This window comes from Tetranychus urticae, chromosome 2 (assembly GCF_039701765.1).
Source record: "Tetranychus urticae isolate SD_2017Ah chromosome 2, NJAU_TeUrti_SD_1.0, whole genome shotgun sequence".
In the NCBI taxonomy this organism is placed as follows: Eukaryota; Metazoa; Arthropoda; class Arachnida; order Trombidiformes; family Tetranychidae; genus Tetranychus; species Tetranychus urticae.
In genome coordinates, this window is record NC_142959.1 from 10,494,721 (window position 1) to 10,520,757 (window position 26,037).

The following is a 26,037-nucleotide window of genomic DNA, read 5'->3' on the forward strand; positions in this document are numbered from 1 at the left end:
ATATGGAATATCGATGTATCGGCTGTTTTCATGTTGCATTTTTATGGAAAAGCCTATTCGTACAAAAAACTTGTACGAATAGGCGTTGGGACTATTCGTACAAATGCGAATTTCAACGCCATCTCTTGTGAAATTCAAACCATTTAGGTTAATTAAAAAGGCTAAATTTTCTGTTTTTGGACATTAGATCAGTTCGATTTGCAGTTTAACCTTCCACAATCTATGACATTTTCTTACTGGTATTTGACGCTCATTCATTCTCATATTTCTTTTCATATTGAAAATAGCAACTGATATTATTTAATTGTTTAATTCTTTTTTTTTGTACCACTGTCAGTCCAGTGGTTAAAGAGTAGGTTTAATTAATCTTAAATTCGGCCAGGTTAGATAGTTCAAAGCTTGATAGGTCATTTTTTATGTCTCTACAACCCAATAGAGTCTAAATTTGAAAGAAACTAATTTTTACCCGTTATTGCCCATTTTTGTAATTTTTGTGCATAAATGTGATAATTATGTCCCTACTAATCAACAATTTCTCATATCTTAACCTAAATAATCAAGTTTTTGACACTATTCCATAGAGTTTAAACAAACGCGCCGTACTTTTAAGGCAAATAAAAGTCTACTCCATATCCAAAGATCAGAATCTTATCAGATATTTTTTTGTACGAATAGGGCTTACCCATTTTTATTATGAAAACTGTGTTCTGGATAGAGATTTTGTGCTCAATAAAGATGAAAATGTTGTTACTGGAATGGTTATAAATAAAATTTGTATTTATTATTATTTATAATTATTGAATTGGAGTTATTACATTTTATGTTATGTCAATCGTATTATTTTTGGAATGTTGCTATTAAGTGTTATTAATGGCAAGTCTTTATGATAAACCACTAGCTTCAAATGATCGGGGCGGCGGTTTCAATGGCGCAGATAATCGAAGTGATTGGTGGTTAATAACATGGTTCTCATCATCTCGTTTATTTAATCTTAGTTTACCCTCTTTTAAAATTAAAGAGAAAGTATCTAATATTTACTATAAATATGGTCTGCTTTGTTCAACTTATCCATGGTTAATAATACTTCTTACATTTACCATATTTTCATTCTGTGTTTACCCAATTTTTGGTATTCATTCGTTCACCAACAACTATTTACAGAAGTATGTGACCCCTTTGGATAATTTTTATGTCTACGGTAAACCTGTCAAAGATACATCATCTTCATACTCATCCAATCATCATGCTCACCAACATCCTCACCACCAACCAAACTTGGAACTTCTCAAAGGCCCTCCGAGATGGGTAAGATTTTCTGTAAACAAAATCTAAAAGTAGCATTCTCAACAAATTATACCCTTTCATTGTTAATATGGGAGTAAACAATTGACTAATTCTAATTATTTTTCCAAATTTTTTTTAAATCTCAGTTTCAATCAGGTGCCCCATACGCAATTATTCAACAGATAGTTATCAAGTCTGCTGTTATCCCATGGAAGAGCAATCTTATACTTATGGATGCCATTCGTGCACCGTTGGCACAAGTTTTCTCTATTCTTGAATTTCTATCAAATTTTAAAACCGATCAAGGGTAAGAAATCGTTTAAATGTTCCCTCTTTCTATCTCAATTCTCGTTCTGTGTAATCCCACATAGTTTAAAAATGTTGCAATTCATTCTAAAAATTACCAGATTATTTCAAGGTAACAAATTAATCTTTCAATTTCTTTGTAAAGTCTCTCAAAAGCTCATCCGATTACTATAAACTACCGATGATTGTCCATCTCGCTTGATTCTCTTGAATTAGTTTGAATTGATGAAAATGAATTTCATATTCAAACTTGTAAAGAGGGAGATTAGATAACTGACATTACAGGAAATACACAATGGTAATTCAATTCGTTTAACATTAGTAATTACGTTTGAATCAATTGTTGATAATATCATATGTAAACTGCTAAGGGGAAACTTGTACAAAATTCATGTGAAATTATTTAAAGAAAACTGTTTTGTGTAACTCGGTAAACAAGATTGGACTAATCAAGGACAACGGTTATGAGTTGATTGCATTCACGCTCGTTTGTTTTTGCATGTCAATTTTTGTTTAAACAAATAACTAATATTTGATTTCATAACTGTGCTATTGTCTTTTTTTCATATCTACAGGTCTAAATCAGTGAGCTTGAACGACATATGCCTTCAAATTAATGAACCAATAAGTTATTCTGATAACTCAGCTTCCAATGTACTTCCAAGATATAATTGCCTTCTTTTCTCTCCTGCCAATATTTGGAAGAATGATATAGACAAATTCCTACAGGATGCAACGATTATTAAAACTATATTTAATACTAAAGATTTTAGTTACCTGGACTCGGGTAATCTCAGAGAGATTCTATTTGGTGTACCTTGGATGGAAACTGGGATTAGACCCTTTTACGTTCGCACTCGACAAAGAACTTTAACTTTCGCTATTACAATTGCCTTCTCAGGCTATAATAAGATATTTTTTGAGAGTTTACATAAACAACTTCGAGATAGGTATCCAGTCAATCCACTTTGGGATCATCATCACGACAACAATAATTCCAGTGGCATCGACTATTCGTCCGATTCACCTCAAGTAGTTACTCATTTACACTTTCAGAATACTCTTACCTTTTCCGTCAATTCCCCTATTATAGCTTGTTATCTCTTGCTGTTTTTTTACATCTACTTTTCAGTTCGTAAGTATTTAAAATCAATCTAGATCTTCAAACAACCGTTTTTTCATTGATTGTTCAATAATACTTAACAATTCTTTAGGTGCAATTGAGCTGATTAAGTGTAAATGGGCTTTAGCTGCTGGATCAGTTCTTACTGTGGTGATGTGTCTTCTAATGACTCTAGGAATATGTTCATGGTTCGATTTCAATCCAACTCTGGATGGAAGTGAGATTTTGCCTTATCTCATAGTTATAATTGGTATGTTCAGCTCTTGTTCGCAATCCTCTTCAAGTTTTACATCACATCAATCTGCATCTTATTCATGTTCAATATGCTTACTCTTCTCTTCTTTTTGATTATCTCTAATTAACTAGATCATTCATCAATCAGATGATCACTTTTTTGATTGAACTGATAATCTTAATATGATTTTTTAAATAATTTTGCTTTAACCATTAACCTTATGAATTGTTTTTTGTGATTTTTTCTTCAGGTTTGGAGAATATTTTAGTACTCACGCAGTCAGTCATTGCTACTCCATCTCATCTAGACGTTAAAGTTAGAGTAGCTCAAGGGCTAAGTCGTGAAGGATGGTCTATGAACAAGAATCTTATAACCGAATTAGGTCTTCTAACCTTTGGCTACTTCACTTTCGTACCTGTTATCCAAGTATGTATTGAGCTTCTACAACTTTATTAGATCTTTAAAAAAATAAGCTTTTACCATTAAGTTTTTGAAGTCGCATGTAAAATACCTAAAATGTTTTAATTCATTTCATTTTTCTCATAGGAATTTTGTCTGTTTGGAATGATGGCATTACTCTGTGATTTCTTTCTACAACTTACCATTTTCATAACTTTATTATCAGTGGACATTCAAAGAGTTGAGGTATTTTTGATGACAAAATCTTACATCTAAAAAGTATATTAATTCACTACTTTTCATTATTATTCGACAGCTTGATGGAAGCCACAAAAAAGCGAGTCACTCCACAAACGACTCTAAAAATAAAATGAATCGACTATTTGAATCTGGGTATGTACATATCAAATTTAATTTTGATCTTTGGAACTAACTAATTGAATATTAAATTTATTTTCAGATCTAATCTCTACGAATCTGACGCAGCTCGTTTAAAAAATGTTAGTTATTGGCATAAATCAAACCCCATGAAACTTCCAAAGAGACTTAGACTTGTTTATTTTTGGACACGCACTCGATTTGTTCACCGATTCCTAATGATGGCGTTGATTGTTTGGATTAGTATTTTACTTTATAGATCAGGAGTAGTTGATCATTACAATTTACCTGATGATGAGTCAATAGATTTTGTTAAGGAAAGCAAATTATCAAAAGAGCCTGTTTCACGAGCTCCTCCAATTGAAGTTGTATCAGAAACAAAATCAAATGATTTTGAACACTCTCAAAATCGATTAAAATATTCAAACAAGGACCCCCGGGAACTTTTATCTTCACATCACTGGTTTACTCTATTTGGATTTTACAACATTTCACTTTCTGGAAAATATTTATCGTTCCTTCCACCCATTCATTTGGCAATACCAGTCGATCCAACTGAGGCTCATAAAACCCGCCATCCGTCCGAAAGTGATCCTCAAATATTTCGACAATTCTTGTATCCTGGAAGCATTCATGCTTCTTTTGATCAAAGTGATGACTGGGACGAATTTTCTTACGATGAATCAAATGATATTCACAATCGGCCTCATTGGTCCTCAAGAGAAATTTTTCTTGCTTTACTACTCTCTACTCCCACTCTAACATTTATCATTTACATCTTGGTTACAATGTATCGATGTATGTGTTCTCGGCGTTATGATGAATGGCGCAGTTCTTGGTCAACTCCCAACCATCCAAAAGGACAGGATATATCGCGTCATAAATTGGAAGATTATTTTCTTGAAACTATGATGGTTAAAAGACAAGCTCATCAAGTTGAAGTTGAAATCGTTGAGTGTTCAAATGAATCACCATATGTTGCTTCATGTTCAATGGAAGGTGATATACGAGTTTGGGACGTTCTTTCTGGTGAATGTCATTTATTTATCCAAAGATCGCTTTTATCAGATTTAATTCAACTCGAAGAGCCCAAAACATTTAAACCTCATCATAAACCAAGCAGTAGTTTCTCCTCTGACTCGACTTATGGTTCATCTCCAAGCACGGGCTCTGGGGAGTGTTTAGAGACAAATTTTTCTCCGTCTAGCTTTGATCCTTCATCACTGAGTTACTCTCGTGTTCATAAATCGACAGACAAGTCTAAATGTGGTTATGATTTCAAACCCTTTTACTCTCGTTTTAACTCATCTAAAAATTTGATTTCAGAACTGATAGTTAATGCAGCTGCATCTAGTGATATTGATGCTCATCCATATGAGATATCTGCTAATCTTAAACGCGAATCTACTTTATCTTTCCAACAAATTTGGTCTCTTGATGTATATGAAAGATTTATTTTGGTTGGCTGTGCTGAAGGACGTTTTGAAATTTGGGACACGCTTACAGGTCTTAATCATTATAATCAGGAATGTATGGCAGGAATAACTGTAATTAAAGCTCGTTCTGGTAAACTGGTAATTGGAAGATTAAATGGTATATTAGAAGTGCATCAAATTGAGAGTAATTTTCGAACAGAAAATAACGGATGCTATGTTTTATCTTCATCATCATCTTCGTCTTCATCTTCATTCACATCTTCATCGTACATTAACAATTCTACTTCAACTCAATCATCAGACCCGCAACTTTATCCTAAGCAAATGCTCAATACTCATCTAATTCATTCTATTCGCGCTCACAGTCAACCAATTACAGCTCTTCAACTAGATTCTAGTCATCTAATAACAGGAAGTGCTGATCATTTAATTAAAGTTTTCAAAATGGAAACGGGATCTTGTAGCTATACATTACATGGGCATTTCGGTGGTATCAGCTGCCTAGAAGTTGATAAGGTAATTTAACTTAAAATTTAATTTTAATCAATTAATTTATTAATTTCTTGTATTTTTTATTTGGATTTATCATCTTTTAGACTACACCAAATTCAGCTTTAAGTGGTTGTAAAGTTGGTCAGATTTGTCTTTGGGATCTTACAACTGGAACATGTTTATTTAACTTGGAAGCTCATACGGATGCAGCAGTAACTGCTCTTTTGGCTACAAGTTTATATGCTATTAGTTTAGGAACAGATAATAAAATCAATATTTGGGACAAATACTCTGGCCACCTCGTTCATTCATTACCAAATGTAAGATTTCCTCTCTTTTTTTGCACACAATGTTTCAATATATAGATATCATAGATCGTTAATACATGTTAATACAATATTTATTATTTCTTTTCTTTTAGCAACGTTCGTTTTGTAGTGGAATGGTTCCTTTGAGGTCTAATATTCTGATCACTGCCAAAGAAGATCATCTAATTTTATGGGATCTTAGCGAAGCTGTTCCTTTACGTGTTATCAATTTAAGCTCTTTTGGAGACAGTAAAAGTTCTTGTATCAAGAATTTGCGTATTGCTAACAACAGTCGAGCCGTTGTTTGTGATTATGGAAAGAATGTTTGTTTTATCCATTTTCCTGGTGTTACACAGAAAAGTGATTAAAGTAATCTTACTGTCTTAACACGTTGAAAAAGTTCAAAATCAAAACGAAAGCAAAATCCCCTAAAGCAAAACTACCAAGTTTGTTAAAATGCTATCATCTTCGTCAGATTGGAAAAAGTTCATCTCCAGATGAAAAAGTACACGACAGTTTTAATGATTGAATATAGTTCTATAATCAATAACAATGTAAGTTACAGAAACGAATTCAATTAAGACAATTTCTTCATACGCATTAACATACTGAGATCAGAGATGTTCATGAGATGATTGTCTTCGCTGAATTCGTTTCTGTAATTAAAATTATTGATTAATTAATGATTGGATGATATTCATTCTTCAAAATGTGAAATGGCTGTATAAAAATATTTAATATAATGTATTATTGTAATCAAAAATTTTCGTTTCAATTTAAATTTTATGAAACTTCTGAAATTCTGCCTTTTATTTTTGCAATATTCGCGTAAATTCAATTCATTCACATTACTAGTCTTAATCAAAATTCGTATGAACAAAACTATTAGCTTAAACATGTTTGCAAAATTTATATTATTAGAGTAAGCACTGGCATCGCTAATTGCTTTTTCATCCAATCTGGATAAATTATGTGACTTCAAACCATTCAATACATTGAAAAAAGTCCCATAATTTATCTACACAGGTTAGTACACATTGATTATAGTAATTAACTCTGATCTAGTCAAAAAATGAACTACAAACACTTATACTTCTGTACTACTTATATCTCTGAAATTATCAAGCCCATTGGATAATAATAACTATAATTTAATATCGAAGCAAAATGATAAGTGAAAAAAACAACAGAACTTTTTTTGTACCCTAGTATAATTTAATGGGAATTGAGAACACCATTCACATTAAAATATCTGAAAGGGGTACATGAGATTCTCAGTCAGTATACTGTAAAGATATTTTATTTAAATTAATAGCATATTTACCTGACAGAAGTTTCATAGATTCATCTCTATTTTAAAATAAATGATCATTTAATCTCTAGAATCTCGACAACCATAATACACGTATTGAAAAGGAGTGCTTGAAATTTCATCCATTTGGAGTTAGCTGTAAACTAAAACAGAAAAACATTAGAAAATTCTCAGCAATTTTTATCATAATTTAAGATAATATAATTTAAAATCTTTCATCAATCATACTCTTGGTGTTGTTGAAAAGCTGGGTCAATACTGAAAAAATGTGATCTAATTAATCAGAACGAGTTTATTCATCATATTGAAATGAATCAGATGTTTCTTCTTGTAAAAAGAATATATATTAAGAATGAATAGCAATGTTAATACAATGTCATCACATGAAACTTAAGATTTCATGGGATTTAATTCAAAATAGTAATCTAACAAATTATTAAATGTTACCAAACTGTACTACAGAACAGAAGTAAAAAGAAGTAAAAAGAGTCAAAATGGGAAAATGTATTATATAAAAGTATTCAATTTAAGCGCCAAAAAGGAAGACTGATAAGAGGGATGAACATCCCGCTTCATCCCTCTTTTATTTCTTTTCTTTACACCGTTTGAATTGTGTTTGTGAATAAAAGTTAAGTTTGAATTAATCTAATTCAATGAAAACAATTATTTTTTTTGGCTACTCCGGTTCCTAGGTCATTCCTAGTTAATCCTGGTTCATGTCTCCTCAAGATAACCTAGCAAAAGTCAACATGAATGAACCGGATAAGAGTGAAAATGACGGTAACCCACCAAATTGTGGTGACAAGGTAAAGACTTGCCTCTTGTTTTCTTTATGTTGTGCTGGTTAAAAAAAGATTTTCCCTCGTTTTTTGATTGACTTATTATTTAATTGATTGTTCTGTTTATAATATATTTTTCTATTTCTTTTCCAGGCCATCCGTGTTGAACAAGATCTCTTTAAAGGTGTTCAGTTTTGCATTTGTGATGATGTTGATGCTGCAGAAGAGGTTAGTTTGAGTTGTCTCGCTTCCAACATCACCCTCTTTTCTATTTCTCTCTGTTACATTTGAAACCAGAAAGAAGGCAAAATTGCATATTTATACCGGTGTTATTTTCATTTATTGTGCCGTTTTATTAATTTTTTCATACTTTCATCCATTGGCAGGTCAAAAAAGTTCTGGTTGAAGGAGGAGGTAAACTTGTAAATTATTTATCTGATATAGCTACACACTTGATTGCTAATAATCCGGACCATCAAGATGTTTGTCAAGCTTTAGAAATCTACGAAAAACCTGTGGTTACTGTGAGTATCAATTGATAATGGCATCTTTTCGATTAATTTGGTTACTAATTTTTACTTTATTCCTGACAATTAATAGAGTCGTTGGGTATGGTTGAGCGCCAAAGCAGGATGCCTTCTTCCGTATGTTCAACTCTTTTTGCTGTTATCATAAACAATGATCATCAGATTTACTTATTTTACTTTTTTTCTTACAGTACTGCTGCTTTCTCACCTCTCAAAAACAGACTCATGTCTGGTGTGGTAGCCTGTCCATCTAACCTTCAACGAGAAGATTTAGATGCTTTATGGGCAATGATTACATATCACGGAGGACATTTTCAAATAAATCTAGACAAAATGTGTACTCATCTCATCTCTGGTAAAGCAGAAGGGGTAAAATATGAGAAAGCTCTTACAATGAGTGATAAAATTAAAATTGTAACCCCAGATTGGGTCATTGATAGTATTAAAGGTAAAGCTTTGTGTGATGAGGAGCTTTATCATCCTAAATTGCTCATATTACCGGGTGATAAAGTAGAAACAAAGAACGAAACATCTATCACGCCAGTATCAATACATGATACAATGAACATGATTACTTCAACGATTAGTGAACAACAAAGTAACACTGTGACAAGTGCGCCATCAACCCAAGTTACTTTAAGAACAGTATCCTTGCCTCCTCCTACTATGGTTGCTAGTGTTAATGCCCCAGGACTTGGTCAACAAGCAAGGCCATTAAGAGTTTTGGTGCCTTCCCAAAATCAAGAATTGAATCCTGTAGTACCACAACAAAGTGGTCAGCCTCGTCAGGTATACCTAGCATTACAACAACCTCAAATACGACAGCAGCAAGTGAACTTGGCGCAAGTTCGTCAACATGCTCCTCGAGGGCCAGTGACTGAAGGAGTTCAACCAGTCAAACCAATTATTTTACAGCAAAGAATTCAACCTCCAGGTAATTTAGATTTCTCTGCTATAAAGACACAAACTGTCACTCATTCAATGTTAATATTTACAATATTGATTCTCTTTGATCGTGGTCGGATGGTATAATTAATTACTTAACTGAAATCAGCTAAGATAGACCAAATGAAAGGACTTCCAGTTAGCTGATTGATTAGCTTTTTCGTTAAAAATGCCTAGAACGTTTATTTGTTTATAATCAAGGCTTATCCGCTAGATTTCTGTAAGAAGCATTCGATGATGCGTTTGTCTTTTTTTCTTATCACTTTTTTAATCACAATTTCAATGCACAGTTTATGAGACTAAGTTTATGGATAAATACAATTTAATCAGAGAAATATCAAAATAGAATTGAAATAAACTTATAAGTAAACTTGAATACAAAATATGATTGTTTATTTTTGAGATCAGATAGTATCCACTGGAAATTTTTCTAAGCTCAAAAAACTTAAACTCTTAAACTTAGAAAAATCCTCTTTACTAGATAAAGAACTCACGAGATCATACTCTATTTCATTTCTAAGGAAGTTGAGATTGATAAATTTTACTGAGTCTTTGAATAAGTAAATAATCTCCTAATACGGCCAGTGTTGATAATCTCATATCGCATTATATTTTAAAATTTTAATCTTTATTTATTTTTACCAAAAATTTTTAGCATTGCAACAAGTACAGCCTCAACAACAACAGCCTCAACAACAACCTCCTCATTCTCAACAAAACCACCAATTGGTTCACCAGCCTCAACCTTCTCCACAACAGATTCATCAACAGCAAAGTCAGGTCCAACAACCACCTCAAATCCAGCGTTTACAGCAACAGCAACAGCAACAGCAGCAACCACAACAGTACCAACAACTTGTCCAGCAACATTATCCTCGTAAGTAATTTTTGAATTCATTTTGCCGATATTTTCTTAAAATTCACGTTCTGCTATAACTTTTCTCTTTTTTTATTTTCAGCCTTAAAAGATGGACAATCAGGAGTCCCTATCTCTTTTCCAAATCAACAACAACCCCCGCTTCAGTCTCATCCTCAGCAGCAGATCCCGCAATCACTTCAATCCCAATCTCAACTTCAACCCCAATCCCAACAACTACAGCATCCCCATTCTCAAATGCAGCTACATATGCAACAACAGCAACAACAGCAACAACAGCAGCAACAACAGCAACAACAACAGCAACAACAACAACAACAACAGCAACAGCAGCATCAGCAGCATCAGCAGCAACAGCAGCATCAGCAGCAGCAACAGCAGCAGCAACAACAGCAGCAGCAACAGCAACAACTAACCCAGCAGCAACCACAACCACAACCACAACAGCAGCAACAGCAACAGCAACAGCAACAACCACAACCCCAACCACAACAACAGTTTACACAGATCCAGCAACAATCTCATTTAAAGCCACAGTATATTCAAAATCAACAATATCTTATACAGAACCAACAGCCCCATCAAAATCAAACACAACAGCCTACAAATCAGATTGCATTTAAAATGGGTGTTCCCCCCAACTATCCCGGGTCGACAGGTATGGTGTCACCTGGGGTACAATATGTTAATACCATGAACCAAAATCAAACCGTCCAAGATCCTAATCAGCAAATTCGTTTTCTTCAAGGTCAACAAATGAATCAGGGGCAGAGACAAGTGATTCCTGTACAGCAAAGACCCCCTCTTATGCAACAAATTCAGTCCGGTCAACAAATAATGCGTGCACCTATTCAACAAACCCAAGTTTTCAGTGGCTCACCTCCAACTAATCAAGATAACATAATGCAGGATATGCAGCAACCAAACTCTGTACAAATGGTTCAAAATCAACAATTTGTACAGATTCAAAGGCATAATCCTCCGCAAATGGTTAATGTGAGTCAACACAATGGCCCTCATCTTATCAGAACACCATCACCTCAACAGGTCGTTTATCAGCACCAAGGACCTTTAGTTGGTCCACACCAAAGACCTGTTATGCAAGGAATGCAACAAGTTATGGTTAGTTAGCTATACTTAATTAAATTTGATTCATTTTACTAAATTATCTTTTAATTTAAAGCAGCCAGGGACACCGATATATAACCAACAAGGACAACAAGTCGCTGTAGGTCCATCTCAGGTTCAGCGTGTTCCACAGCTCAGGATGCAACCGAACTTTCAACAAATGCCTAGAGGCCAATTTCGTGGACCAGTTCAAGCTCAACAGGTCGTAACTGGTGGACCTCCTCGAAATTTTATTAGACAACAAGTAAATTTTCAATCTTTTTAATACGACTTAAATAAACTAAATTAAATAAATAAATCTAAATCACAATTTATCATTTATTCAGATACCAGTTCAAGGCCAATTAATTCCCAGACAGGGTCCACCGCCTGTTCAATACTCACAGCATTTTTCACAACAAGCATCCCATATCGGATCTCAGCAACCCCAACCAGCTCCACCGTCCCAGCAGTTACATGATCAACAACATTTAATTCCTAACCAGATCTCCAATCAAATTCCTGCTCAGCATCCACAAGCACCACATCCTCATACTGGAGTGCAATTGGAGACCCAAACCGTACAAAAACCTAACCAGACTTTAATACGTGGTCAAGCTAGCCAGAATTGGAATCAACAATGGACACCAACTGCGGAAAGTCCATGCGGAATACCCAACCAGCGTCTTTTGATTAGACCTCCGTCCAATAACGTACTCATCGCTCAACAAAACGGCCCTGGCACGCCACAGATTCTGCATTCTCCTCAGCATGATGGAGCAAGGAAGCAATTACCTTTCGGGAACCAAACACCCGTTCGCATTATGCATACCGTTGGTCAACGTTTCCCTATCGCTCCTAATCAGGCGAGTGATCCATTAAAACAACATGCAAATTTAGCCCCACCTATTAATAATGTACGTTCACTCAGTACAACCTCCTCAAATACAAATACATCTTTAAGTAACTCTAATAGTCCTGGTTTCACCCCTTCTTCTCCTGCTGTCACCACTTCACTAACTATTACCCCTCCCTCTATCACAAGTACTTGTGCCTCTGCAGTAGTTACTCCTAAAACTAAGACCACTTTAGCTAACTTTCTTAACACGCGCTTGCAAAACAATAACGCTTCAATTGGAGCCAGTGTTAAGCTCTCCAACGAAGTAAGCAATGCTCCCCAAACCCCCTCTTCTCAATCTCATGCTGGTGACGGCTCTTCTACTTTTTCTTCTGTCTCAAATCTTCCGCACTCCTCTGGGTGTACTTCGGTATCTATAACCCAGAATAAAACAGGATGCTCAGGAGCCTCTGGTGTGGTAAGCTCCACAAAGTTTCGGTGGCTTAAGCATGAATTTGCATGGAAATACTTGTTTTGTTTTTATTCTAATCTTATGTTATATTAAATTTTATTCGTTTAGGTGTTGCCGAATGGCGAGCTTATTTCTCCTGTTCTTCCTTCGATTGAACCTCAACCAGAGAGACTTTTTGGTCATGAACCTCGAATATTAGTTCCTCCATCGTTTTGTCTTATTGGTTGCATCTTTTATTTTGTTGAAGCTGAAAAGAATATTTGTAATGTTAGTGAAGAACGTTTGGAAAGCTGTAAGAAAATTGTTCAAAAATACGGAGGAGAAATGGAAAACACCTATTCTGATAAGTGCACTCATGTTATATGTGAAACGCAGCAAAACCCAATAGTCCAACAGGTGAAACTCTCATAGTTTTTTTTTCAGAATTATCAATTATCTAATTGTTTTTTTCTCTCAATTTAGGCTATAAAAGAAGGCAAAAGATGTGTCACAATATTCTGGTTAAATGATATTATTATTGAAGGAAGGATGAGACCACCATATAAGATATGGCACTTACCTCGAACTTTTGATGGCGATTTTCTTCCGTGCAGGGATCACATTATCACACTGACTAACTTTGAAGGAACTGAGAGAGTATTTGTCAAAGAATTGATCAAAGTTACTGGAGCTCAATATACTAACTACCTTAATCATAAAAATACAATTATAATTTGTAAAAAGTAAGATAAATCACCTAATGTCTTATATTTGAATAAAAATTAAATGCTCTCCTTACTTGATTTTCAGGTTAGAGGGACCAAAATTCAAAAAAGCCCTTCAATGGGACATGCCGGCAGTTAATTTAATATGGTTACAGGATATTCTTTTTGGCCATCATAATCAAGCTTTAAGTGCATTGCATAAATCTCAAAGATATACCAAGTTCGAGTCAAAAGATTGCTGTGAAATAGATTACAATTTAGTCAAACCTTTATTAACTTGTTGGAAAGTGCCATTGAAAGTCCCAGACGACTTACCAAGAAGAATTATGGCGTTGAAGGAAGAAGATGTTAAAAAAACACCCCCTCCAGTCCCATCAACATCACCCACTCCTGTGCAAACTAATCAATCGACTCTACCTCTTCCTCCTCCTCCTTCCCTACCTCCAACGCCACAGACTCCATCTTTACCCTCAGCTCAGCAGCAATCGTCGCCACAACAACCACCATCTCTACCCTCGGTCCAACAACAATCGCCACCAACATTACCTTCTTCAATACCTCCATCTTCATCTAGTGCCACAATTGAAGCCATGGAAATTGACCAAACGCTCGATGCCTCTAAGCCAGTTCCAACTTTAATAGCTAAAAAACCAGATAACCCTCTTAATGCGTTAGCAAGCTTAGATTTAAATGATAAAGATTCTCTAATGAATGAGCCGACTATGAAAAAAGTTAAGCTCGAACCATCTAGTGAAGTTTCACCGAATGAAAATTTAACTGGAAACTTGCCACCTCCTCCTCCTTTAATGGTTGCACCTTTCGCCAATGCTAGTCCTGACCGAGCTGCTGTTAAAGTAATGTTTACTGGTTTCAATGATGCTTCTACTCTAGCAGAACTCAAGGAATATGCTAAAAAACTTGGGTTAACGTTAATTAATGAATATAACAAATGCACCCACCTTATTGTAAATAGAATTGTGAGAACGTCTAAATTCATGTGTGCCTTTAACTATGCGGACCATATATTAACCTCTGATTGGATTGTTGATAGTTTCAAACGTTCTCATCTACTCGACGAAAGCCAATATATTTTGTCTGATCACAAAGGTGAACAGTTATATGGTTTTGATCTCAAAGAATCATTAGAGAGACGTAAAGCTCGTAAAACACCTCTTTTTAAGGATCATGTTTTTTATATCACTCGATCTTGCCTACCTTCATTTAAAATTTTGAAAGAAATAGCTGAAAGTGCGGGAGCTACTGTCACAAAGAAGGGTCCTTCTCCAAAACAATTGCATGCCCTTAAAAAGGTAAACTATTTCATTTCATTTGGAATCATTATTTTTGATTATCTACACATTTATTTATTAATATTAATGTATCTATTAACTTTTTTTTATAGCGTCGCAATGATATTGCTTTTGTGGTAATTAGCAAAGAAGAAGACCTCCATACTTGTGATCTGTTCTTTGAAAAAGAAACTCGTAAGTTTACTTTACTCAAATTTTAATTATCTGATTAATACTAACCAAAACTCTTTTTTTCATTTATTTACAGCGGTTCTCAACTCAGAATTCATTTTACACAGCCTTTTACGACAACAGATTGAATACGAACCATACGCTTTCAAGCCTCGATGATTATATTTTTTCTTTCATTATCTATTACAGTTTTCTTATAAGTATTTTGTTTTAACGATGATTTTTCATGCCATCTCAAAATTTGACTTTATTTATCACTGATCATCATCATCAGAAAGTGCAAAAGAAATAAAATTTCTTTTACATTAGAATTGCTTGTTTTTTCAATTACCAACACCAACAAAAAAACATATTTTAAATTTAATTATAACCTCTTAATTAGTTTATTTCGTATCTTATGTGTAAATAACATGATCAAAAATGTTTATACCTTCAGTCAAATCGAGATGCAATTTCAAAGGTCCAAAACAATAAAACCATTGTGTCTGTTTTACTTATGCAATATTGAAAAATTTGTCAAGTCGAGATCACTTTTCATCGATCTCTAAAGGTTTAAATAATTTTATAGTGAGAAAATCGGTAAAGTCTCAAAATTTTATTCAAAACAAATCAAGCAAGATCACTATATTTGTAATTGACAAAGGAATGAAGAAACCGTTGTTCCACTAAATCAATGAGTTGATTATTATAAGTAGCAAGATAATATTGATTTGAATAAATGGTTGGACTCAATTTAATTAATTTTTGTGAAAGATTATCTCTCTTTTGCGGTCGAGTTCGATGTCGATCTTTTGAAATCATAATTCCAAGCTTTGATAATTTTAGCTGTTAACCGTTTAAGCCATTTGAGGAAATGTGGTCAACAATCTGATGGCAAAAAAAGAATCAGAAGATTTCTTTTCTGTGTGTTCAGCAACTTCAAATAACATAATAAAAGTCGGAATAATTTTTTTCTTTGTGATTCGTTATACCAGATTTAAATCAAGGTAGAGTTGTTAATTATAATTGTTCACCCTTCAACTATCTGGAAATCTTAGAAAATATTGAATTAATAAAAATCATTGGCTTGTAAATTAATGAATACAATCAGCAGGGAATATCTCAACTAAATTCAAACCCTATTGTCAAGTTTAATGATTTTAATGTTTCCTAATGTTAATGTCAGTGACTGATGAGCTTTTTGTTAATTGTTGTTTGATTGATTGAGATGATTTCATTAGTTGGATGTTAGTTTAATTGAGGCTGATAGCAAATTTGAAAAGAAAAATGAACCACAATAAAATAATGAACTAAAAATGCAATTTTATTCTCTTTTTTACAATGAAATTTACTCTTGTTTATAAATTTTTGCATCCATTTAGGTAATTTATTATTTACAAAATTGAGATAAATTGAAAAAATTCAGTCTGATTTAAAAGCAATATTAACTGAACCGTTTTCATTCTTAGAGCCAAACTGGGCATCTAAATTAACAGATTTATCACCAACATTGGCTTCAACATTATTTAAATCATCTTTGTTGGATTTCGTTGAATCAGCTCGTCTTTTTGATTCTTTCCCTTTTAGGTAAAAAATATAAATAAATGTATAGGAAGTGCCAGCAACAATACAGGCCAAGGCGTAAACTTGATAAGCTTGACGAGCACCGAGATTTTCAAATAAGAAGCCACCAACTACTGAGCCGAGTGCCCGACCAACAGCGAAATGAAGAGCTGCCCAAGCTGCTTGCATTGTGGCTAAAAGTTCATGAGTTGATAAGATAGCCGCATACGTTGTAATAGTCACAATTAGAAGAGTTGTGGTGATTCCTTCGAGAGTTTCAAAAGCCAGAACAACAAAAGCATTGGGAGCGAAGGAATAACCAATTAGTCTGACTGCATAGACCATTATGCCAATGATTAATATCATTACATGACCAATTCGTCGTTCAATTGTTCCAGCATAAATGTTAAATGGTATTCCAGAAATAGCTGAGATTGAGAAGCTTAATCCAATCAAAAATCGAGACGCATTCAGTTCCTCTAAATACCAAACAATAAAGGTCTCAATGAATCCCCAAGTTGAACCAATGAAGGTTACGTAAAACAACAGAATGGCCACTTCTTTATTGCGAAGCAATTTACCCAATTTACCCCAAAGCTCCATGGCCGGTGGTTTGATATTTAAATCAATGAAGAAACTAACAACTGCCATAATTAACTTGAAACTGCAGTAAACGATGAAGCAAGGTACAAATGCATCGATATCTCCTGTAATTCAATGGATAAGAAAAAATTAATATACAATTTAGATTTGAGTAAATTGAAATTTGCTGATCAATAAATGGAAGTCAATTATTTGATTATCAGGTTTTTTGATATAATCTGGCAATTACATTTCTACTTTCTCCAAACAATGTGAATTCAATATAATTCACCTGTATTAATATAAAAAGATGTCTTCATGAAATCAGGAAAATTAAGATCTGCTGATTGATTAGGAGATGAAACGGTTTACTGAACATGATTGTCAGCAAAGTTGCTCATCATCAAAACAATTGTTTAATCAAGCAACTCTTCCAATGATGACAATTTTCCCAAACAATTGTTTACACTTTTTACGACTAATTTGGGTGGTCTAAATCAGCCAAACAGCAATCAAATCAACCAAAGTTAATAAAGACATTGATTGGCAACAAACATACTGAGATCTCAATTACCAAATAATCAAAAACTAATGCCAACTAATTGACACTTCACTTTTAATAATGATTCAGACTTTGACAAAAAAGGTAACCAAAATCTTCCTCATCAATTGAGCTATTTAATGCATACATTTCCGTCTATAGTTATTTGATTACGATCCACAATTCAATTGTTGGTTAAATTGTCTATTGCCTTACAGTTTGTGTAAAGGTTTAAAATTGTTTTTCATTTGTTATCAATCAAATTCAATCACTGGTTATCAATAAATCAACGAGAAAATCAATGAAAATTGTAACTCATTATTATAAACCATTAGTAGTTATTTTCCTGATCTGACAATTAATCAACCTTACCAATAATTTAGTTTTTGGTTAAGGAAAAAACTGTTTCATTGAAAACCGTGAAATGATTTCAATCAGTTTATTTCACTTTTTCAAATTATCAACACAATTGTCAATTTGAAAGAGATGAATGATAATTAAAATTTCAACGATCATAACATGAAATGTTGAAGTTGATTTGGTTAAACAAATTGACTTGATTAATGGCTTTTAATTGAGTTAATATTTTCTAATGACTATCAATGATAATTGAATCTAATGCATTCATTTGAATGTAAGATCTAATGACAATAGCTTTAGCAATGGTAACAAAAAAATGAAAAAGGTCAGTTGAAAGGTAAGCTCATTGAAAGGCTTGAGTTGAAAGTGAATTTTGAATGAATGTTAGGTGAAAAGGACAGTTTGAAAAGATGATGAAAATGATGAAGAGTATAATGAAAGTAAAATAGAGGGAAAAATAAAAGAAGAGCTAAAGTACCTTGAAAGGTCAAAGTCGTTATTTCCGTTAAATTGCAACTCAATGTTTGTTAAGCTTGATCCTATTGTAACAATAGGCAATTTACCTGCTATTTATCTTCATGTTATTACATATAATGGACTAGCCACTGTTGATTTAATCATAAACACAATCAAAATAGAGTCAGTTTGATTAAATCAGTATGAGTGCCTAAAACTTGTATCTAGTTGGATATAAATTCATTCAAAGTCAGCCATTATTATCCAAAATTGATTGTTGGCTGAACCATCGGTGAATGGTTATTTGAAAATATTGTTAAATACTATGAAATGAGCATGAAATTGATTGTAACAGTTTCATGTTGATTTACAATCAGCTAAAAATTAAACAATTTCTTGAATGATTAAAACCTTTCCATATTTGATACCTTGAAATAAATTATATTTGATTGATGTAAAAATTGTAGGTTTTGCAAGGTTATAAAGCAAGAAAATTAAATTGTTTTAGATAAAGTGTCAACAATTTGAAAGGAAATAAGTTAACAATTAAAGGCAATATTTATATTTAGAAATGGATAATTGCAAATAATTGATTCTATAATTTGAATTCAGCGACATTTCAATTGTTGATTACTTACCACTTTTCTTGAGCTTATCCATGACAATGCCAGTCAATGGCGGGACAAATACAACTGCAATGGATGACCATAATCTTTGGTAACCATATTCAGAGTTGTTTTTAGCTACTAATGTCAGAATTGCTGCTTTTAATAAACTCATTTCGGTGGCTATCACGACTATCAGGGAAACTCGAAGAACTAAATACATCCAGAATGTTAATCGTAATGAACTTGGTTCTGGAATTTTTTTCTGTTTAAAATGTGGAATCATTCCGGGTTTATTGAGTGGACAGTCAACGTAACAATTAGCTGATCCATTGGTTTTACAAGTTAAATCTAGGTAAGTGTTGCCATTGTATGTAACTGTGTGAAGTGTTGCATCCATTCGCGGTGTTGAATAGTTTCCAATCAATTCGGAATTGGGTGACAATTTGATCACCAAAGAATCAGGTCGAAATGGTTTAGACGATCTTGAATCCAACCCAAAGCAATAATTACCATCACTCTCATAATAAAGGCATAATGAACCAGGTGAACTTTCACATGAAACACTGCATCCAGCAAAAGTGATCAACTCCATTGGCATTGAATTGGCTGGTTTGAAATTACGATATTTCCCGTTACCAATTGCTAATTCATTTCCTGGCTCTGATTTAGTTTCCGTTATAGGCTTTAGACAATTAGGTAAGGTTAGTTCAAAATAACGATCACGATCAGCAACCGAACTCGTCTTTGGACACTCCATCCTCACCGATTGCCCAGTGTGCACACATTCAAGTACAGTATTTATTTTAGGTACGTAAAGAAGTAAATAAGCAATACAAGCGCATATCACCAACGCTATACTCAGCATACGACGAAAGTTTCCAATTTTATCAGCCAGCAGTCCTACTAATGGAGTTGCTATTAAAGTCGCTAACGGTGTGACAGCAAATTGTATTCCAATGTCAGTCAGACTTATTCCTAAACTTTTCATGTGGAGAGTGAAAAATGGATACAAAGCCATGTCACCTGAAAGAAGAGACCAAATACAATTATTAGTACATTGATTGAAACAATTGTTAGTCAAATCAAACTGCTTTTACTTTTTCAATGCTCGGAGATGTCTTTCGTTCTAGGTTCTTACAAATGATAACTGTCATGCTATATCAAGGTGCTGTATTGAGATTTTTATTGAAAATATTGTGATATTGAAAATAATTAAATTGAATTTGGTTGTACTCTGATTTGGTGAAACTTGAAGCAAATAATGAAATTAGCTGTTAAAGCAATTCAACAAATACGTGATTACACCAAATTGTACAATTGTTGTGGATTAATTTGAGATGATATTGATAACTTTCATCTTAGCTTTTATTTTCGGTAGTATTTTGAAAGCTAATTGAAGCGCAAATTATAATTTGTTGGACTAGTAAATCATTCAATTTGGATAAAACAACTTAAAATTTTCATCATATTGCTGTTAAACTGCACGATTGATGGATGATTATTGTTTACAACATTAATTTTTGCTTCCTCAGTGAGTCCAGAAACAGATTTTTAGTGAAGCTTAATGATAGACAGGTAACCCATAAAGCTGCACGTTGTGTACAATTCATTTTGAGTGTAACAAAATAATTAGGCGATGAAGAAAAAAAAAGAAACCTTGAAAAGACATCTTCAGCTATACACCTTATCAAGAATAAAAATAAACACTCATTTCAGCGTTTACCACGCACCATTGGTTATGTTACCTGATAAACTTGACAGCAAAATTCAAACACACAATTAAATTAAAGATGGGAACCACATTAATTGTTAGTGAATCTAATGCTGACATTAATATTGAACATTTGTTACATTTGAAGTAAACTTACCTGCTGACTGAAGAAAAAGTAAAACCTTGACCGAGGCCAACTCTTTTATCTTGAAATCCTCCATCAGAGAAATGGTTCCTTCCTTTGGTTTGGATTCATTTTCCTTTAATCCCTTTGGGTTAATCACATCCTTTGATTTACCCATTTTACAGGGTATATGATAAGATGATGGTTAATCCAGTGATTAGTAAACAAACAACATTAAAAACACAAAAAGTAGTTGAAGATGATGCTAACAAAAGAAGAAGAGTTTATACAAAAGTTAAACAGTTGATGTTGGTGTTGATGATGAAGATGAATATTATATTGGTTTTGATGAAATGAATTTAAACTGATCCAGTGTAACCGGTTTAACAGTTGCTTGAAAAGTTAGTTTATTACCTTCTACTATTACTACAAACAAAAATTAACCTTACCTTCACTATGACTGAAAATAACTGTTAACAAAATGATATTCAAGCAACAAGTGAAATAAGAGAAGCAAACAGGTTTCCGTGATCACTCCTTCTCTCTCACACATTTAGTCTTCTTTTTTTCTTCTTCTTTCTCATCTTGACATTCAGTATCCTTTTACCAATCATCATCTGATCTTCATCATCATCATTAACTCTATCACCAAAACAATTAACAAAATTGAAAGTGTTGAACGTTTAAATTGGCCAGATTAAAACAGCTGACCAGCTACTATCGGCTAATTTTCATACGGATCCAAGTTATGATCTGTTAGGATCCAGATTTGATTGATCAACGTCATATTGAATATTTAGCTGATTTAGTGATTAATTGGTTGTGAGGTGAGGCAATGATTAAATCTCTGTTAATAGAGCATGAAATTGCTTTTGTTTTTAGTTTTAATTGATAAAATTGTTTCTCGTTTCAAGTATTATGTACAATATTATGTATTTCACCAAAACACATTTTATTTATGTTCAAAGCTTTTTATAACTTTCTCGTTCATCTATTGTTGACTGATTAACTGGCTTTTTTCATGTTGTATTAATCTGTTGATCACAATTAAATGAAGTTCAATTCAGTGGAGTTGATCAGATGAATCTAAATTGATCTTAGTTTCTAATGTTTCAATTAAAATTAAGATGTAGCTGCTGTTGTTTATACTTGCCGAGGCATTAAGTCTTTTGTTGTCGCTGTACATTCAAGGGTATACAACCATTTTGATTATCAACCAACCAATGGATTTGATTGATACAATTAAATAACTTAATTGAACCAGTTAATACCCTTGTTAATCAACTGAATAGAGACAGTGGCCGAGTAAATTTAATCAAATTAGTGGATTAATGCAACAGTTGAACCGGTTAAATGAACTCTATTGTTTTATTTGATCAACTCAAAAATCAACCAGAGAGGAGATTCATAAATTGCCTTCAAGTTAAAATTGGGTTTTGGGTTGATTTGGATTAGAGACTGATTATTAGTGTCTAAATGAAGGCCAAATTGACTAAAATATAAGATTAATTACCTTAAATCACCGTAGATCACACGAAAAAAGGTAAATATATCAAAGCGTCAATACAATGTCTTTATTTTTTGATTGTACAGCTGTTGGATAATAACATTTTCAAATTTCAAGCCTTATTGAATTGTTTACTAATTTTTACTCTTATCTTCTTTCCAGATTGGATAAAATCTCAAGTCTATCGTCACTGTTGCTCCTGATGTTTGTAAATCGTTTCAATGGTTTTGTAATTGATGTTCAAGCAAATATAATAATTTATCCTTGGACCTAAAAATTTACGGTTCAGATGATTTGAACGTACAAGTATATTGTAATATCATCTTCCGTGTTACTCACCGTATCTTCATCTGGATCGTCTTCATCGTTATAATCATCTTAGTCTTCAAACCATCAACCATGAAACCAATAATCTTTTCATTTTTTGTCTTAGCTGTTCTTAAGGATTTGGGTCTTTTGAATTTCATCGTTGGAAGCTCTATGCCTGTCAATTCACAATTGAAATGAAAAATTGAGTTAACCAAGTCAAATCTTAAACAATGGTGTTTCAGTGTTAATTGTGTTTAAATATTAATCCAGTAAATATCGATCAAGGTTTGATTTTGCTTGGAGGGAATCACTTCACGGATGTCATTATTTTCGGTAAACAGTTCTATTTAATTAGGTCTATTTAGCTAGCTGTAAATGTCGATTGGACAGGAATGTTTAAACAAACATCCCATTGAATTGTGATTTGCGGTTGAATCACAATTATTGTTTGGAGTGAAATCAAATTGGCAAACTGTTATTCGTCTGGACATGCAACAATTAGTAAAATTAGTTCTCATGGGATAGGAAATGTTATTACTTTTTAGCATGAAGTGATTTAAGTCTCATCACAATTTGCCGAGTTAACCAGCCGATTTAGTTAATTAAATAAATTCCAATAATGTCAATCCAAATCTCAAAGCTTGCAAATGTTCAATATGGAATGCAAAATTGGAGTGATTTAGGACAATCGTCAATAGCTGCATAAAAAAATTAAATTTCATTCAACAATTTGAAAATAATTATGATCTTTCTAATGTATATTATGGTCTAAAATACCGATAATATCTGTAATATTGCAATACATTTCTCTTGCTTTATTTACAATAAGTATCTGTTTATAAGGCGCCGTATTTCATTACATAAAATGAAGAGTTGAGGCCATCTAGTAGAGTTTAAAGTGACTTGATTAGTGAAATTGTCACAAATCAATTGATTATGGCCAATCACTCATATTAAGTTTTTATTTATCATCGTTTATTCATCTTAATAAGCTGTCTGTAACGTTTTTTGTTTTTCTCTTGTAAAGGTTTATTTGGTAATCAGTTGTTTCTCCGGCCTCACTTGGGATTCACAAATGGTACATTTAATTCTTACTGCTAGTTTTATGTAATCGGTGAACAAATTATTTGCTTTTCAACACGATCAGTCATTCGACAGTAAATATTTACATCAACACCAACTGACCAACGTCTAATGCTGGAAGGAACTGGAAGATGTGACTGAGAACCAAGTTAGTGAAATCTTCGTCTGGTTTTGATGTTTCTTAAATTCTATTGTGCAACGTATTTTTTTATATACATAACTATTGACTTGTTAAATTGTTTTCTATAATTCGATTGTTTTGGAATTAATTATGTCACGAATACCCCGTGACTGGTATGATATATTGAATGTTGATGGTGATCTTGATTTGATCTGTACTGAACTGCTGGTTGATATGCTAAAGAAAGCGTCCGAACAAAGTCAAGCTATTTTTGCTGGTACGGACAGGAAATTTTTCATATGGGAACTGGAAGACTATAATAAATTGGTTTCTTTCATTTTCGATTTGTGTTCCTCTCTTCACATGGACGACGATTTTGTAAAATACAACTCTTGTGAGTTGTACGAAGAATTTCTTTATCGACATATCGAAAATTTAAAGTCTCAAATTGCCAATGGAACAGTAGAGGAGGAAAAAAACCTTTGGTACAACATAAAGCATCAAGCTCTATTGCGTCTTATTTCGTGTATCATGTTATCAAGTAAGATCAGTTCCATGCGTGCAACCAAATATTTGAATGATTTTCACGAGTTAATGAAGTCTTATGGTCAAAAATATTCCAAGAATGCCATCCTCAGATCAGAAATACGAGTGCTGAAAACCGTCGATTTCAAGGTTGATAGATGTTTGCTTTACGCAATCTGTCCATTGTTGATATTAACATTAAGCCATAACGAGCCAAATTTGGATGCAAAATTGTTCTATTCTATACTCCACAAGATAATGGATTATTATTATTTGGCGAAATCAGATATTTTCAAGCGACTATTTGAAGTCCTTAGCAGACAATCAGTGAGCAAAAGGTAAGTGATTTCAAGATGAATTTTATTTATATAAAAATATTTTATTTAACTTCAATATTGTTCCATAAAAGTGTTTAGTCGATTAATAGCCATTTATCTGATTTTTTGCTTTTTAATTTCAAGTCAATTTGTAAGTCTGATGAATAATACAATGTTGATTGGCTCTGCAATTGTCGCTGCGGCACCAATGCTGGTCAATGAAAAGGATGCACCTCAGGTAAGCCGAGTGAAAAATCGATGATCTTTCAAGAGAAACTAATTTTTCAATTTAAAATATTCCCCAATAGGTACTGACGGATCTGGCTTTCATAACCTGCTATGATGAAAAAGATATTTGTACCATAAGAGACGTTATACTTGAAGGTTTACTTGCATCAAAATAATAATTTATATCAAGACTGACTATCTTTATCTCACATTGAGATTGGAGCTGAACAAAAGTTGAATCAATCATGCCAAAGAATATTAAGATTTGAAAATTCCAGCGATTTGAAAAAATGACAAAAGCCTAAGAGCTATTGATTTGTGATAATTGACTATGTTCATAATTAACATTACTAATAAAGCTGAATAAAAAAATAGAAGCTTATAAATCTAGTATTGTTTACATGGTAAATAACTTGCCCCAGTAGCGATTATGGGAGATTATGAATGGAATTAAGAAGTATCTTAGTGTTAAGAAAATTGTTGTTTTGCCGATGGCAAATTGGATAGATTTACCTCGGATAAAAAATAGCTTCTTTTTATTCCTTAAATTTCCAATCTTGACGACAAATAGGACACAATTGGACTACTTGAGGAGAGTTCAACCATTTCATAATACAATGAATATGGAAACAATGAGAGCACTGTCCCCAAACAAGCGGACACTCGTCACCAGGCATTTTACAATCTGTACAACATCCATCAAAAGCATTTCGACAGATTCCACAATTATCATCCTTGGCAATCCATTTCCATACAGCTACTCCACGCCAACCTAATTTTCAAGATAAAAAAGCACATCTTAATAACAGAATCAATGTGAATGAAATCTTAGTTTGACATTTATGAACAGAAGCACTTACTTTTAATATTTACTTTCATTTCCAATGGTTTTCAGATGGTAACATACAATTAGTCAAAGTAAATTAGTATTTACCAGTTTGTAAATTCATGACACAATCAGCTGTTGAGAGCGGCAAATTCTCTTCAGTTAGTAATTTCAAAAAACAAGAGATGGCTGTA

General features: G+C 33.2%; 5 protein-coding genes across 14 annotated transcripts; 3 read left to right on the forward strand and 2 right to left on the reverse strand.

Moving 5' to 3' along the window:
• The first annotated feature begins 690 nt into the window (after positions 1 to 690).
• SCAP (SREBP cleavage activating protein) lies at positions 691 to 6,761 on the forward strand. Its single transcript, XM_015926197.3, has 10 exons — positions 691 to 1,305; positions 1,431 to 1,591; positions 2,166 to 2,725; positions 2,805 to 2,963; positions 3,199 to 3,374; positions 3,495 to 3,593; positions 3,664 to 3,740; positions 3,808 to 5,677; positions 5,758 to 5,973; positions 6,075 to 6,761. Exons 1-10 carry the CDS (start codon positions 871 to 873, stop codon positions 6,327 to 6,329), a joined length of 4,008 nt encoding a protein of 1,335 aa, XP_015781683.1. The 5' UTR covers positions 691 to 870; the 3' UTR covers positions 6,330 to 6,761.
• Positions 6,762 to 7,871: 1,110 nt separating this feature from the next.
• Positions 7,872 to 15,367, forward strand: LOC107359660 (uncharacterized). Of its 8 annotated transcripts, none has more exons than XM_089267893.1 (15): positions 7,872 to 8,079; positions 8,206 to 8,280; positions 8,439 to 8,576; positions 8,653 to 8,696; positions 8,771 to 9,513; positions 10,180 to 10,401; positions 10,484 to 11,059; positions 11,150 to 11,523; positions 11,585 to 11,773; positions 11,856 to 12,425; positions 12,927 to 13,214; positions 13,281 to 13,540; positions 13,608 to 14,832; positions 14,925 to 15,006; positions 15,080 to 15,367. In XM_089267893.1, the coding sequence occupies exons 1-15, from the start codon at positions 7,990 to 7,992 to the stop codon at positions 15,160 to 15,162; spliced, it is 4,959 nt and encodes a 1,652-aa protein (XP_089124019.1). In that variant the 5' UTR covers positions 7,872 to 7,989; the 3' UTR covers positions 15,163 to 15,367. The 8 variants fall into 8 exon arrangements, with proteins under 8 accessions (XP_089124019.1, XP_089124021.1, XP_089124020.1 ...); XM_089267895.1 differs by having other exon boundaries at positions 11,856 to 12,374; XM_089267894.1 differs by having other exon boundaries at positions 11,588 to 11,773.
• Positions 15,368 to 16,285: 918 nt separating this feature from the next.
• Positions 16,286 to 21,384, reverse strand: LOC107359661 (uncharacterized). Its single transcript, XM_015926192.3, has 3 exons — positions 20,961 to 21,384; positions 19,123 to 20,115; positions 16,286 to 17,252 (listed from the first exon to the last, which is right to left on the reverse strand). The coding sequence occupies exons 1-3, from the start codon at positions 21,103 to 21,105 to the stop codon at positions 16,405 to 16,407; spliced, it is 1,986 nt and encodes a 661-aa protein (XP_015781678.1). The 5' UTR covers positions 21,106 to 21,384; the 3' UTR covers positions 16,286 to 16,404.
• Positions 21,385 to 21,755: 371 nt separating this feature from the next.
• Positions 21,756 to 25,394, forward strand: LOC107359662 (cyclin N-terminal domain-containing protein 1). Of its 2 annotated transcripts, XM_015926194.3 has the most exons (5): positions 21,756 to 22,470; positions 22,597 to 23,076; positions 23,771 to 24,810; positions 24,934 to 25,027; positions 25,098 to 25,394. In XM_015926194.3, the coding sequence occupies exons 3-5, from the start codon at positions 24,098 to 24,100 to the stop codon at positions 25,191 to 25,193; spliced, it is 903 nt and encodes a 300-aa protein (XP_015781680.1). In that variant the 5' UTR covers positions 21,756 to 22,470; positions 22,597 to 23,076; positions 23,771 to 24,097; the 3' UTR covers positions 25,194 to 25,394. The 2 variants fall into 2 exon arrangements, with proteins under 2 accessions (XP_015781680.1, XP_015781679.1); XM_015926193.3 differs by lacking the exons at positions 21,756 to 22,470; positions 22,597 to 23,076 and having other exon boundaries at positions 23,553 to 24,810.
• Positions 24,812 to 25,973, reverse strand: lmgA (anaphase promoting complex subunit lemming A). Of its 2 annotated transcripts, none has more exons than XM_089267898.1 (3): positions 25,878 to 25,973; positions 25,531 to 25,789; positions 24,812 to 25,123 (listed from the first exon to the last, which is right to left on the reverse strand). In XM_089267898.1, exons 1-2 carry the CDS (start codon positions 25,894 to 25,896, stop codon positions 25,554 to 25,556), a joined length of 255 nt encoding a protein of 84 aa, XP_089124024.1. In that variant the 5' UTR covers positions 25,897 to 25,973; the 3' UTR covers positions 24,812 to 25,123; positions 25,531 to 25,553. The 2 variants fall into 2 exon arrangements, with proteins under 2 accessions (XP_089124024.1, XP_015781682.1); XM_015926196.2 differs by having other exon boundaries at positions 24,812 to 25,126.
• Positions 25,974 to 26,037: the final 64 nt, after the last annotated feature.

Coding starts and splice junctions, on each gene's coding strand:
- LOC107359662 (XM_015926194.3), top strand. CDS start 24,098: ATGTCACGAATACCCCGTGACTGGTATGATATATTGAATGTTGATGGT. Junction 24,811..24,933: donor AGACAATCAGTGAGCAAAAG/GTAAGTGATTTC, acceptor TTTAATTTCAAG/TCAATTTGTAAGTCTGATGA. Junction 25,028..25,097: donor ATGAAAAGGATGCACCTCAG/GTAAGCCGAGTG, acceptor ATTCCCCAATAG/GTACTGACGGATCTGGCTTT.
- SCAP (XM_015926197.3), top strand. CDS start 871: ATGGCAAGTCTTTATGATAAACCACTAGCTTCAAATGATCGGGGCGGC. Junction 1,306..1,430: donor TCAAAGGCCCTCCGAGATGG/GTAAGATTTTCT, acceptor TTTAAATCTCAG/TTTCAATCAGGTGCCCCATA. Junction 3,594..3,663: donor TGGACATTCAAAGAGTTGAG/GTATTTTTGATG, acceptor ATTATTCGACAG/CTTGATGGAAGCCACAAAAA.
- LOC107359660 (XM_089267889.1), top strand. CDS start 7,990: ATGTCTCCTCAAGATAACCTAGCAAAAGTCAACATGAATGAACCGGAT. Junction 12,426..12,926: donor TAGCCCCACCTATTAATAAT/GTACGTTCACTC, acceptor TTATTCGTTTAG/GTGTTGCCGAATGGCGAGCT. Junction 13,215..13,280: donor AAAACCCAATAGTCCAACAG/GTGAAACTCTCA, acceptor CTCTCAATTTAG/GCTATAAAAGAAGGCAAAAG.
- LOC107359661 (XM_015926192.3), bottom strand. CDS start 21,105: ATGGGTAAATCAAAGGATGTGATTAACCCAAAGGGATTAAAGGAAAAT. Junction 20,116..20,960: donor ACTTTTTCTTCAGTCAGCAG/GTAAGTTTACTT, acceptor CTCTTCTTTCAG/GTGACATGGCTTTGTATCCA. Junction 17,253..19,122: donor GGATAAGCTCAAGAAAAGTG/GTAAGTAATCAA, acceptor ATTGAATTACAG/GAGATATCGATGCATTTGTA.